Source organism: Micromys minutus, assembly GCF_963924665.1.
Source record: "Micromys minutus genome assembly, chromosome: 1".
In the NCBI taxonomy this organism is placed as follows: Eukaryota; Metazoa; Chordata; class Mammalia; order Rodentia; family Muridae; genus Micromys; species Micromys minutus.
In genome coordinates this window covers 182021682-182034859 of record NC_137969.1, presented here as the reverse complement: position 1 = coordinate 182034859, position 13178 = coordinate 182021682, and the positions used below count along the sequence as shown (strand labels likewise).

The 13178-nt window shown below is 40.7% G+C and overlaps 1 protein-coding gene across 1 annotated transcript in view; it reads left to right on the top strand.

The window, feature by feature from the left end:
• The window catches only part of BZW2 (basic leucine zipper and W2 domains 2), a 49538-nt gene that overhangs the window by 10387 nt on the left and 25973 nt on the right, over positions 1–13178 (top strand). Inside the window, exons 2-3 of the mRNA XM_080919098.1 lie at positions 7827–7891; positions 12581–12757. Of these exons, the coding sequence (XP_080775224.1) occupies positions 7834–7891; positions 12581–12757 (235 nt within the window). The 5' untranslated portion in view covers positions 7827–7833. The remainder of the gene's footprint in view (positions 1–7826; positions 7892–12580; positions 12758–13178) is intronic.

Below are 13178 nucleotides of genomic sequence, written 5' to 3'. Positions count from 1 at the left end.
GAAAAGAAATCAGAGCTGGGAAGCCTGCACCTCTAATTTTATGTAAAAACAGAGAACTGTGCCGAAAAGAAAAGGATATGGGTGTGGAGGAGACATCTTTTTTTTTTTTTTTTTTTTTTTTTTTGAGACAGGGTCTCCTATAGCCCAGGCTGACCCTGAACTTGATTCATAGATGAGGATAGACCACCTGAGCACTGTGATTACAGGTATGTACTTGGCTCTAGGGATTCAATTCAAGACTTTGTGTATGCTACTGAGCTATACCCCCAGCTCAAAGGAATCTTTAGTTCAATGCCAACTAATAAATACAAGTCTAGGCACTAGAAGGTTTTCCATTTTGAGATTATAACATGAAAACAAAGACATAAAAATCTATACCAAAAAATGTATTGAAAGCCTATGGTAGCCCATCCTGCACTCCCAGTGTTCAGGGAGGTAGATTGCTGTGAGTTTAAGGACTACATTAAATTCATTAAATTTTTTTGTTGTCCTGTGTTCTATAGGAAATGTCTTATTCTTTTAAAGAAAAAAATTAATTATATTTATTTGTTTGTTTATTTATTATGTATGTGTGTGTCCATCTGTTTTGGGTACATGCATGCTGCTATGTACGTGTGGATGTCAGGACAACTTGTGTGGTTCTTTCCTACTGTGTGAGTTCTGAGGACTGGCACAGGCTATGAGTGTAGCAGCAAGTGGCTTTATCCATGAAAGCTTCTCAGTAGCCCGTTATCTTACTCTTCAGACATACACACTGAAGTCACAGACGGAGGCAGAAAGTATATGCAAACTGTTCTCAGATCATTCAGAAATAAAGCTATGTACACATAGAACTGCAGAGGAAGAGGCAAGCATGGGAAACAATAGGTCGTTTAGAGAAGGCTGGGAAGAGAAATGATTCTGGAAGCGGAGCTCCTTAGTAGTTCTGCATTTTCCAGGACTGCTTAGAAACTTAAGTGCAGCCAAGAAAGATAACATGGCTTTCCAAATTCCTCAGAATATGCTCAACTGCAAGAAATAACTCAGATGTTCTGACATATTCAAGGAAAACTAAAATACCTGTTGACATGTTTATAATAAATATGTATATGTATTTATATATATAAATTTACTTTAACACAACAGTATGCATTGAGTTACGAAATGTTATATAGTTAGCCTGTTAGTAAGTCCATATTTCAAAATTTACCTATCAGAATAACTTCTCTCCTTACTAAGGGATAGATTATTAATTAAACTGACAATGACATCTTTAACCACCACCTCCTCTTTAAAAGATTTGATTTGTTGTATGGGTGTTGAGCCTGTGTGTCCCCTTGTGCCACTTGCATACAGTGCCTGGTGGGCCAGAAGGCATCAGATCCTCTGGAACTGGAGTTATAGCTGTCTGTAAAGGCACCATGTGGGTGCTAGGAACTGGATGGATCTGGCTCCTGAGTGGCAAATGCTTTTACCAACTAAGCCTCTCCAGCAACCTCAATTCCCTTTAATAGACTTCCAAGTTCCCCCTTTTAAATAATCTATCTTCAAAGCTTAAATTGATGCGTGCAGGTGAGCCTGTGTACAGATTGCGTGGGGGCCAGAGAGGGACCAGATCCCCTGGTGCTCCTGCTAATGATGATAGCACTCACAACGCTGAGACATATCTCCAGCCTTATCTCTCTTCCTACTTCTCTCTTCAAATCTCATCTTTTTCTTCTGTCTTCTGCCCTTTTTCTTGAATAGCATAGGATATAGAATTATCAGTATGAAAAAAAATATGTCCAAGTATTACGGATATAGGTAACATTTTTGCAATGGATTTGAACACAATAATAAACACAGAGTCACAAATAATGATGTCTCATTAAAGAGAGGAATCAAATCCCCTTGGTGTCATTTGACCAGATTTGAATTTTCTGCTTCCCTGTCTCTCTTCCATCATCCTGTCTGTCTATTGCATGAGTCTGAATCAATACCTGTCAGAATGCTATCTTCAGCATCCATCCATCCCTAACAAAGGGCTTTGTTCTCTTTTTATTGGACAGCCCAGAAAGCATCACATGGGGAAAGAATGAGGGATACTTTCCAGAAATCTTTAACAGAATTTTACAAGGGATTAAGTCACTGACTCTAACTAACCACACGTGACCCAGATAACAACCGATATCATAAACATCATTGTCTATCAAGGGATATCTGTATGTCCCATCTGACATTTATGGTCGATATTCATTTTATAAAGCCATTTTTCAGCCCGTTTGCTGTTTCCAGAAAATGATTACACACACACACACACCATCTAGGTCAGGAGGGTGAGAGAGTACATAATGTATGGAAGAGCTTAGCTAAGTATTAGCTTAGGTTATAAAAGTTGATTACAGGAAAATCCACGGCAAGCTACGGTTGGTTGTTAGCATTGTTTCTTGAAGGGAAGATAAAAGAACAGGCTGATCCACATAGGCCAGCAGTCTTAAGTGACCCTAAGGTGTATTATTAAATCTGGCTGTGAAATCCAGAGAAAAATTCTAGCCTGTTAGAATGTAAGGTATTTTCATCATAATGCATTATCACAACTATCAAATGGCCCAGCTATTTTACTCCTGGGCATATACCCAGATCTCAAGTTAACCCTAACTAGCTCTCCCTGTCTGTATCCCTCATACATGGGAAACAGCCTGTTTCCACTGCCTTCCCGGGCCTTGAAAGTGTCTCTTCAACAAAAACAACTTCTATGTGACTTCTTGCTGGAAAACACAAAACGTTGGTTCTTGGACCCCAAACCTTCCTAAACCAATAAGTGGAGGTGCCCTTGCATATTTATAGAAATAGAGACAGCCAGAGGAAGAAAGGCTTGGAGTTCGGGAGAGGAACTCCGGAAAAGGAGGCCTGCTGGATTTCTTGGAGCCATCTGCAGAAGGCTGCATCTCTGCTTGTCCCAAGGAGCCTCCCTGAGCAACATGAACCTGTTTTATGTGCATGCAATAACAATAAATAGGAGGCCATGAATTTGAAGTACAATGGAAAACATATTTGGGAGGGTTTGGAGGGGAAGAAAAGGAAGGGAGAAATGTAAGTACAATCTTAAAAGTAACCTTCCCCCAAAATCCACATTCTTCCAAACAAAAGCATGGTCAGGCCTTTTATAGCAATATCCCAGTCCCTGGTACCAACTTCTGTCTTAGTTAGGGTTTTACTGCTGTGAACAGAGACCATGATCATGGTAAGTCTTATAAGGACAACATTTAATTGGAGCTGCCTTACAGGTTCGGAGGTTCAGTCTATTATCATCAAGATAAGAGCATGGGAGCATCCAGGCAGGCATGGTGCAGGAGGAGCTGAGAGTTTCCAAAGGAAGCCAGGAACTGACTGAGCATTTTCATGCAGCTAGGAGTGTCCCCCAAGCCTAGCCCCAGAGTGACACACTTCCTCCAACCAATAAGGCCACACCTTCAAATAGTGCCATTCTGTGGGCCAAGCATATGCAAGCCATCACAAGAGATAATCCTTGAATCTTGGAAACAAACCCACAGTGCTCCTTGAGAACAGTTCCATTGAGTTGTGTGTTGGTCTGATAGACTTGCGGAAGACTTGCTACTTTGGAGGTACAGCTTTCTCTCTTACCAGTTTGAAGACTGAAATCTGTCCCTTCCACAATTACTTGTAAGCAATATTGACGGCATACAACAGTTGCTTTGTGATGTTTCTCTGCAAGGCTTCTTTTCTTGTCCACAACATATTGTTTTGAAAATTGGGCAAAATGATTCTCAAAGATATTATATTAGAAAAATATTAACTGGAAATTCTGCGACTGGGTAGATAGGTTAGGAGATAGCGTGGTCTGTTCTTGATGAGGACTTGAGTTTGGTTCCCATTACCTGTGTTGGTTGGATCACACCTGCCTGTAATTCCAGGGAATCCAGTGCCCTCTGGACACATACTTTCATGCACATAGACACATACATAATTTTGAAAAACATAGTTATATACATATGTATATATACATATATATATAATTAAATTTTTTAAAAAGATTTATTTATTATGTGTAAGTACACTGTAGCTGTCTTCAGACACACCAGAAGAGGGCATCAGGTCTTCTTATAGATGGTCATAAGCCACCACATGGTCGCTGGGATTTGAACTCAGGACCTCTGGAAGAACAGTCAGTGGTCTTTACCACTGAGCCATCTCTCCAGCCCCCAAACATACAGTTTTTATTAAGTATTTGGAGGCATAAGACTTGTTTTAAAATTACATTGTATATATGGTAACCATTAGTTTGAGTATTAAAACTTAATGGATGAGAATGAAATAAAATTAAACATTTAGTTATTCAGTCCTACTAAACGTTTCAGTGGTAAAATATATCTTCTGGCCACTCTGTTAGAAGCTGTGAACAAAGCAATTCTTTTATTATACATAAGCATACTGAGTGCATTGTTCATAGTCAGACACGGGGGTCTAAGCTGGCTTACTACTTACTTTGTTAATAAGGATTTACAGCCATAGAGCCATAACCATTTGTTCTCATATTTTCTCCTTTAAATATATATGTGTACTCATGGGGACAGGAGAGAAGGACATGTGTGACTCTGTGTATGTAGAGATCAGAGGACAACTTTATGGAGTCCATTCTCTCTCTCCTCCTTAACGGGTTCCAGAAATCAAACTCACATTATCAGCTTTGCAGATGAGAGCTCCATCTCTGAGCATCTTTGCAGGACTCGTTTGCAGATGGCTGCTTCAGACCGTAGTAACTGGAGTAGAGACGAGACCATAGAGTATATCTTTCTCTCCTTTTACAGGAAAAAAAAATGTTGTGACCCCCGCTTTGTGTTCCTAAGTTGAAGATATGTCATGTGAATAGTGCAGTAGTATGCCCATCATGGAAAGAGGTTATCAGAATTCAGAGATAAACTAATCCAGAACAAACAACATCAGACAAAGCCAGAAGGTGTGAAGAAACCTCCAAGTACTGGGGCTATCACTCACTCAAAGAGACAAGGAAGGACTGAGTCCTTTTTCTGGTAGATCATCTGTGCTTGGACTGATAAAGTGTTTGTCTCATTCCATTTGAGATAGCGTCTGTGTAGCCCAGACTGGCATCAAACCAGTGCCCACACACATCTCCATCTCCAAAGAATGATTAGTAGGATGGCAAGTGGGCTTCTGCCTTATCCACCAGGTTTTCCATTGTGGGGCAAAGAATGATGCTCCTTTGTATCTAGGGACTTGGTTTCCGATGATAATGTGGAGTGGTAAATATAATACTAATAAGCAATAATAGACAGTGTCCTTTTAACAGTGTCCTACTAGAATAGTCTTTGCTGCCCATTCTTTGATATTGCTTTGAGCTGTGTCTATTTTTTAATCCCAAGTACCCTGGCTTTTTTCAGGCCAGGATTTTCACACAGGCTCAGCGGGGGCCTTATACAGGCTGACCCTCACAGGAGCACATTATAGTGTAGCATGGGGAGCTAAATTTAGAGGGAAGTGTGCCTCTGCTGCAAATAGTAACAGCCCAGTGAGAGGTACTCTTGGCCACCAGAGTCCTCTTTCAGTCTCAGACTGTAGGAGACAGGTTTTGTTTGGGTTTTGTTTGTTTGTGGGTATTAGTCTTTGCACACACATTTTCATATCATTCAGTTATCCTCCACAGAGAGTAGATAGATGGGGTTGACAATAACTTCCATACAGGCTGTGAAGAAAAATGGAAGCACTTACATTTGAAGTTGATTTAAAAGTTAAATGTGTTCTGTGGTAAATTCTCCAATAGAAATGAAAATGTAAGTAAGGTTCAAAGACAGCGTTAATTAGGATTTGAAAACTAAACTTGCAGAGAAAGCTCACGCTTGAGTTTTTCCAAGTATTTGCAAAAGGAAGACATTTTTGACAGAGTTGATTTTTTTTTTTTTATTCCCATGTTTGCTAATGACACTTGAACTCTTGATGAGTTTTGGTTGTTGAGGGATAATCCACTTAGGGGTGTTTGTTGTACTGGGGGAGGTGGACATGTTGAAGGTGAAGTCATTGTCACCACATTTGCACCAATTAAATGTTTTTCTGGTCTGGGGTGCATGTGATAAAATGTCACCAGGGAAGTTTCTGGACGATGGTTCTCACAGTTGATGCAGTGATCCATGAGCGATACTACGTTTTCAGTGTCCGTCATGTGAAATGGGCAGCACCACTGACGGAGAATCTAAGGATTTAGACTTACTCATGTTCTTCAGGCCGGCCATCCTTATATCTCGGAGCACCTCCTTTCACTATGCAGAGCTCTTAGAGACTCGACTCCGCATCTGTGGCTTTGTTTGTAGTTACTGTTAAACCAATCAGACGATTGATTGGTGGGAAAGGAAATTTTGGTTTGGTTTAGTTTGGTTTTGGTGGCTCTGGGAACAGAGCACAAGACCAAGAGCATGCCAGGCAAGTGTTCTACCACTGAGCAATAGCGCCAGCCCTAGGAAGGAACGTTTATTTCATAAAATGAATTGTGATTTTATTTTATTTTTTACATTACTAATGATTCTTTTAAACTTCATGAAGTGATCATTGCTTGGGTACTGCAGATTTTCCTGATTATTTAATGGTGTAATTGGAGAAATCTAGACATTTTCAAATCATGATTTATAAAAATGTTTTTATAGTATTGAAGATCAAATGTGTAACTAGCACCCTAACACTGAAGTTGCAAAGGCTGGCCTAAATTTTTTTTTCTCTACATCCCAAGCATAACTTAAACTGTAAATCCTCCTGCCTCAGCCTCTGAAGTAGCTGGGGTTACAGGCCTGTGCCACCAAGATTAGCTTCAAGTCACACTTTTAAATGGTAGAGGAAGAATGCACTAGCCCGTTTGAATAACACATACTTTTTTTACTTTGCCTTGGTAACTTAAGCAGTCTAGATATTTTTAGTATATATTTATTCCAACAGGTTATTCACTGTTAAAAGGTCTTAGAGAATAAACTTTATATATTAGTATATTTTTTCTTACATATGAGAAGCACATATTATATTTACCCTTTTTTAGGCACTCTATATTCTTTAGCAGAATTTTCTTTCTATTAACAACTGAACACCGTTCTATGTTAGCACAGTATGCTGCTTACCCATTAAGAATTTAAACGGTTATATATTGCTTAAGTTTTAGGCCTTAAAAATGGTCTTAGATTTTTAAGGCCTTAGACCAGTCAGATGACGGAAGGAGCAGAACAGTCGTCAACGTACACACGAAGCAGGGGACACGGCTCTCAGAGACAGAAGTCCTCTGCAGAGCAGGCGGCAGGGACAGCTGGGGAGCCTATCTGGAAGAAGCGGGTACGTGGCCTCAGAAACTGGACTTCATCTTGCCCTTTGGAGCAAAAGCAGAAGTCAGTGCGGTCACAACCCAGTGTGTGGTGGGAAAATAGGGTCTTATTATAACTCCATCATCAGAAATGGAGGCAGAGCCTGCGGTCCAGCAGAGTTAGGTCTAATCCACTCTTCTCTAAGGTTGCCAGTGTGGGCAAGTTGTGGCTCACTTAACTAGACACACGCTGAATGCTGCAGCTGTATTTCACATACATGTATGTTCGCCTTGCGTGTGAGGATGACTAGGGCAGCAGGAGTAAAGTGGTGGCTGGACTTCAGGGTATGTACATGTGTTGACAGATATTCATGTGCTGCCGGAAAGCATGACGTGAAGCCCAACTTCTGCCAACCTTTGCCAAAAGTGGTTCTTGGTAAACGTTTGCATTTTTGCTAATCCAGCAGTGTAAAATTCATACCTGTACATGACTGAGGTTTGTTTGGAATGATAAATTTAAAGTACATAAATGATGTTTTTCTTTTTTTTTTTTCAGTAATTTTATGAATAAGCATCAGAAGCCAGTACTAACAGGCCAGCGGTTCAAAACCCGGAAAAGGGGTAGGTTGTGTTGTATGTGTAATGTTGTATTGTGTAGTGTATGTGTGTTCTAATCAGATCACTAGAGTTGGGGAGAGTTTGCATTGTCTCCGGCTTCCCCTGACTGGAGCCCTGGAACTCTCACTAAGCCTTTATTCTGTGGTGCAGCTGTGGGACTGAGTTTCCTGTTTGGTGCTGGATGCCTTTCATGTCCTCCTGGAGCTGTAACTCTTTAAGGACAACATGGAAACAAAGATTGGCTGCTTCTTATATTTACAGCCTTACTGATTATGATGTCATGTTGTATATTTTAGTTTCCTGGTTTTTGCTTTTTGTTTGTATGTTTGTTTTTGTTTTTGATAAAATATTCTTGAAAAAGATAGTAATGCTGGGGACAGAGGTTCTGGGAATTTGAAGTCACATTAAATCTAGTATGGTGCTGGCCCTGGAAGTGTGTGGGACTTTCACTCTTTCCTTCTGTGAGCAGAATTCACCAGATAGTCCCAGCTGGCTTTAGACTTGCCACAGTCTTTCAGTTTCAGCCTCTTGAGTGCTTGACTACAAGCATCAGTCACCTTGCCTGTGTGATTTCTCTTCCAACTTCTTTCCCTCCTGAGCTAATGACTGGGCCTGGCCAGGGCCTTGCACATGTGAGTCAAGTGTTTTATCTCTAAGCTGTGTCCCCAGCTTTGACAGCCATGGTGAACAGAAGAGACTTTTATACCCTGAAAAAAGAATCCTTATCCTGTAAACATCCTGAGTTTAGGATTTCTGAGCTCGATGGATGACCGTTTGTCCTAAGGCACTGCTTTTTCTGTCTTCATTTCTTTTCCTCTTCTATAAAACACTCTGCTACAAGCAACATGGGGGTTTATACTGCCCACAGCCTATCACAGTGGGGAAGTTGAGGCACCGATAGTTTAGAGCAGCTAGTCACATTATCTCCACTGTCAGAAGATATCACCGAAGAAAATGCTTCACAGATATTCCTTGGGGACCATCTCCCAGATGATTCTTGATTTTTGTCAAGGTGACAATGAACATTGATATCACACGGAAACATCCGTAGCCTTGACAGGCTGTCTCGTGTCTTACCTCTTCCTTGGCAGAGCCTTGGGAAATTACTGAAAGGTGAAGGACTTCTGAGAAGCACAACTTGTTGAGTTGTTTGTTTTTTTGAGACATAGTTTTTCTGTGTAACCTGGCTTCTCCACAGACCCTGGTGGCCTTGGATATCTGCCTGCCTCTGCCTCCTGTATGCTGGACTTAAAAGCATGCACCACTATGTCCAGCTCAAACACAGTTTTAAATTGTCTATTACATAAAAATAATTCTTACTGTATCGATTCTCAGCACAGTTTGGCTTTTCCCTAGCCCCCAACTGTTATTTCTCAGTTTATAATTTCCAAATTGTCAAAATCTGATCTACCACCTCAGGCAGCATCAAAGCATATTGTATCATTGTGAGAATGGCCTCAGTCGAAGTCAGTCACAGACTTAATGAATGGCCCATGGTCTTTTTATTTCCTGGGTTTTTCATGTTGTGAAGAAGAAGACATGTGTCTCCAGAGAAGAGACAGTGACACTTGGGGTAGGTTCTGAGTCAAAGCTGTGATGATTACTCTACCCTATAGCCTATGCACTCAGTTCCTCTAGAATTTTGACCATTTTCCCCTCCCCCACTACACAAGACTCTTTCTGTTGCTGCCATTTACATGTTGGTGGCTACATAATGTTTTTCTTATGGCATCAAAGGGTCTTTTATGTCTTGTTTTATAGCTCACACTGTTGCTATTAATCTGTATCTGTCTTTGTGGCAGCTCCCCCTCCCCCACCTCTGACTAGAACTCTGATTCTGATGTTGGCACAAATGATGTTTAACTACTTATTACCCCTTCTTACGCGAGACATCTACAAGTGGCCAGTGATGCCAAAATTATGCAAGCATATAACTTAAGCAAGGTAGGCACAGCGGCTGGGCCTCTTTTGCCTCCTCTAGCTGGGGCTTTTGAGTCCACAATCATAAAGCCAGATCATATTCTCCTGTGGCTATCTCTTGCCTCTCTCTCTCTCTCTCTCCCTCTCTCCCTCCCCCCACCCCCCCCCCCACTATTGAATGTTTACTCCTACTATAGAGGCAGAGTGTTCACCCTGCTCCCTCCTACCATCCGTACTCACCTGTAAGCCTGCCGTCCTTTCCTCTCCTATGACTGCGGACGAGATCTCCATGGCACGGCTCTTACTTGCCTGTGCTTCTCTTCTATAAGTATCATCATGTGCCCTTGTGATAAATGACTTTAGTAGTTTTCTGATTTTGGCTTCATTTTCTATGGCTTAAGACTAGACGCCTTAACTTCCCCTTTGTTTATATTAAGGAGCTGATAGCAGTGGTTGTATGGGGGAGGAATGGCTGTGTCATAGATGCATCTCACTTTACGAGGTTCTGTGAGAGTTTCCTACAAGATATTTTGATCATATTCACCTTTCCTGTCTCCCCCAAAGCTTCCTAAGTATATATCCCCTTTCCCTCTTCACACATATTCTCCATCTTTTTTTTTTTTAATTCCATACAGACTGGCTTGTGCTGCCCAAACATTCTTGGTTGTGTAGCCGTCCATTCAGTAGCTTTTCCAGAGCTACACTTGTATAGGAAACTGACCCTTTCCCAGCAGGTAGTAGATATCTCCATCTCAGCTAGGGATGAAACTTTGTACCCAACTCCCTTCACCATGCTGGGTTTCTTCTTTGGGACTCTGTGGGTCTTATACAAGATGTTGCAGCCACTGCTGTGATACATTCATGTGTATATCTGTCCTGTGCATCCCTAAGACTGTCTTCTAATAGTCACCCACTGCCTCTGGCTCTTACGCTCTTTCTTCTCCTCTTCCATGGTGAGCTCTGAGTCTTTGGAGGGTGGATTGTGGTACCTAAGTTTCATTTTCCCTCACCTTTTATGATGCTGAGGAGCTCCCCAGGTTACATTGCTGTGTCCATCAGCTCTGAGATGCCACCTTGAAGCTGGACTGTCTACTGTCTGCACCTATGCTATGTCCTTCTCCTGTGTCTTTTCCTTTCTTGTGGCTTAGCCTGTAGTTACCCCACACGTTTGAGGCTTTGAATGTTTCAAAACATCCTCACTTTGCTCTTGACCTTGAAGAATTCTAGTTTGGCTGAGCATTGGGACTCTAGGTTAGAAGTTGTTGTTTTCCAAATTTTGAAGATACTGGTTTTTTAACCCAAATTGTTCATGATTTATTGACCAGTTCGTGTGAACCTGTTTCTTGATACTTTATGTGTGACTTGGTTTTGGTTTGTGTTGCCTTAGAAACTTTTGGTGGTTGATTTATTTTCTGGTGTTTGAAAATTCAAGTGTTGTGTGATCGTCACAATTTTCAACTAAATTCATTTTTCAATTCTGTTTTTTTTTTTTTAAATTAACTTTCTGGAAATTTAAAAAGTAATTTTAATTGACTTGGGGGTTTGCTGTGTTTCTACTGTACTATTTTACCAGCTGGCTGCACCGCCCTCTTTCTTGTCTTTTGATTATGTAGGATTCTCTAGCTTGCTCACCTTTTGGTCTTGTTTCTTCTGGCAGATACCTTTCAGCTTTCTCTTCAGTTACCCCATTGAGTTCTTTACTTTTCCATCACTTGTCATTCCAGGATCGCACTGTCACTCAGGCAGTATCTATTGGATTCTTCCCTGCCCTTCTCCTTCCTCACTTTCTCTTCTTCAGCATCAGCCTTCCACACAAGACAATGCTCTAGAGTCTAGACCAGAACTCCGTCATTTCCCATACTTCTCTCCCAACCACACAATGCCGTGTCTACACATTCATGGGTACAGTTCACCGCATCAGGTCATGTTGTCTTCCATTGTGGCCTCATCAGTGTGCACTGGGGACAACAGCTGAATAATAGCTCTTTTCCCTTACTTCTGTCTCTGCAGCCCTTTCAGATGACCTACAGTATCAAAACTGAGCTTAGTCATAGCACTAAATCATTATATACTTCTTCTGGAGGAGTTTACATTACAGCACAGTTTTCCAGAGTCTAGAGGATATGTGATCTTGGAACAGGTTTCAATAACTAGAAGAATCCATTAAAAAGGTTGCAAGCGTCTAAAACAGTATCTCACTGTCTTATTCAGTGAAGACGTATTTTTAGATGTTATGCTTTGGATGCTAGCAAAATATGAGTAAAGAGAATATCCATGCACACAAAACAAAACACCTTTGGGGCTCTCAAGATTGAATGTCATGTGCTGAGGACAGACAAGCAGCACACGTCTCATTTCTCATATTTAGTGTTCTGCTTGTGTTCCAGAGTAGTTTGTCTTATAGAAGACAGATCTCTTGTTTCCTCCATCTCCGTCTTGTTCATTCTCTTCTTCTACAGTCTGGTGATTCTCTGCTTCATTGACAAAAAGAATAATTTAATTTTTAGTTGTCATAATTTTTTCCATGATTAGAGTTAGTAGATTAGCCTATTCTATAAATGAATAATCATTAAAGTTATTTTGTATGAGATACTTAAAATACTTTGGGGCCTTATCATACAGGATTATTCAATTTGTTTGAATAAATGTTTAAAGAGGGGTTTTAGAACATGAAGATTTACATGACCGACCAGCTTCTTTCAGGACTATATGGATGAACACATACACACATACAATTCCTTTCTTCTCTTTTTTGTTTACTTATTATTTCAGATGAAAAAGAGAAATTCGAACCCACAGTCTTCAGGGATACACTTGTCCAGGGGCTTAATGAAGCTGGCGAGGACCTTGAAGCTGTAGCCAAGTTTTTGGATTCCACTGGCTCACGGTTAGATTACCGTCGCTATGCAGACACACTCTTTGATATCCTGGTGGCTGGCAGCATGCTTGGTAAGCCATATCGTTTGGCATTTTCTTATAGTGTGTGTGCATTTCAATTCTATTGTTATATTTCCTCTTAAGATAGAATCTTTGGAAGCTTACATCAATTACATTTGGTTAAAAACAGAAAATCTATACTATTTACCTAGATTATAATTTAGAATAGTATTAATGGGGTATAGGCTTATACATTATAGATTTTTCAAAGACCTACTTTAATAAGGGTCCTTAAACACTTTAATCTCCCTTTTAATTCACCACCCACCAGAGGTAGTGGAAAGGAAATATTAGCCGGGCAAAAGGCATATGCACCTGTTTAGAAATAGTTCCTTTGGGCAATTCCAATCTGCATTGTAGGATATCAGCGGTTCAGTTCACAGCGGTAGCTGGATCCACTCACGAATCAGCAACAGCAGTTGGATCCAGAAAC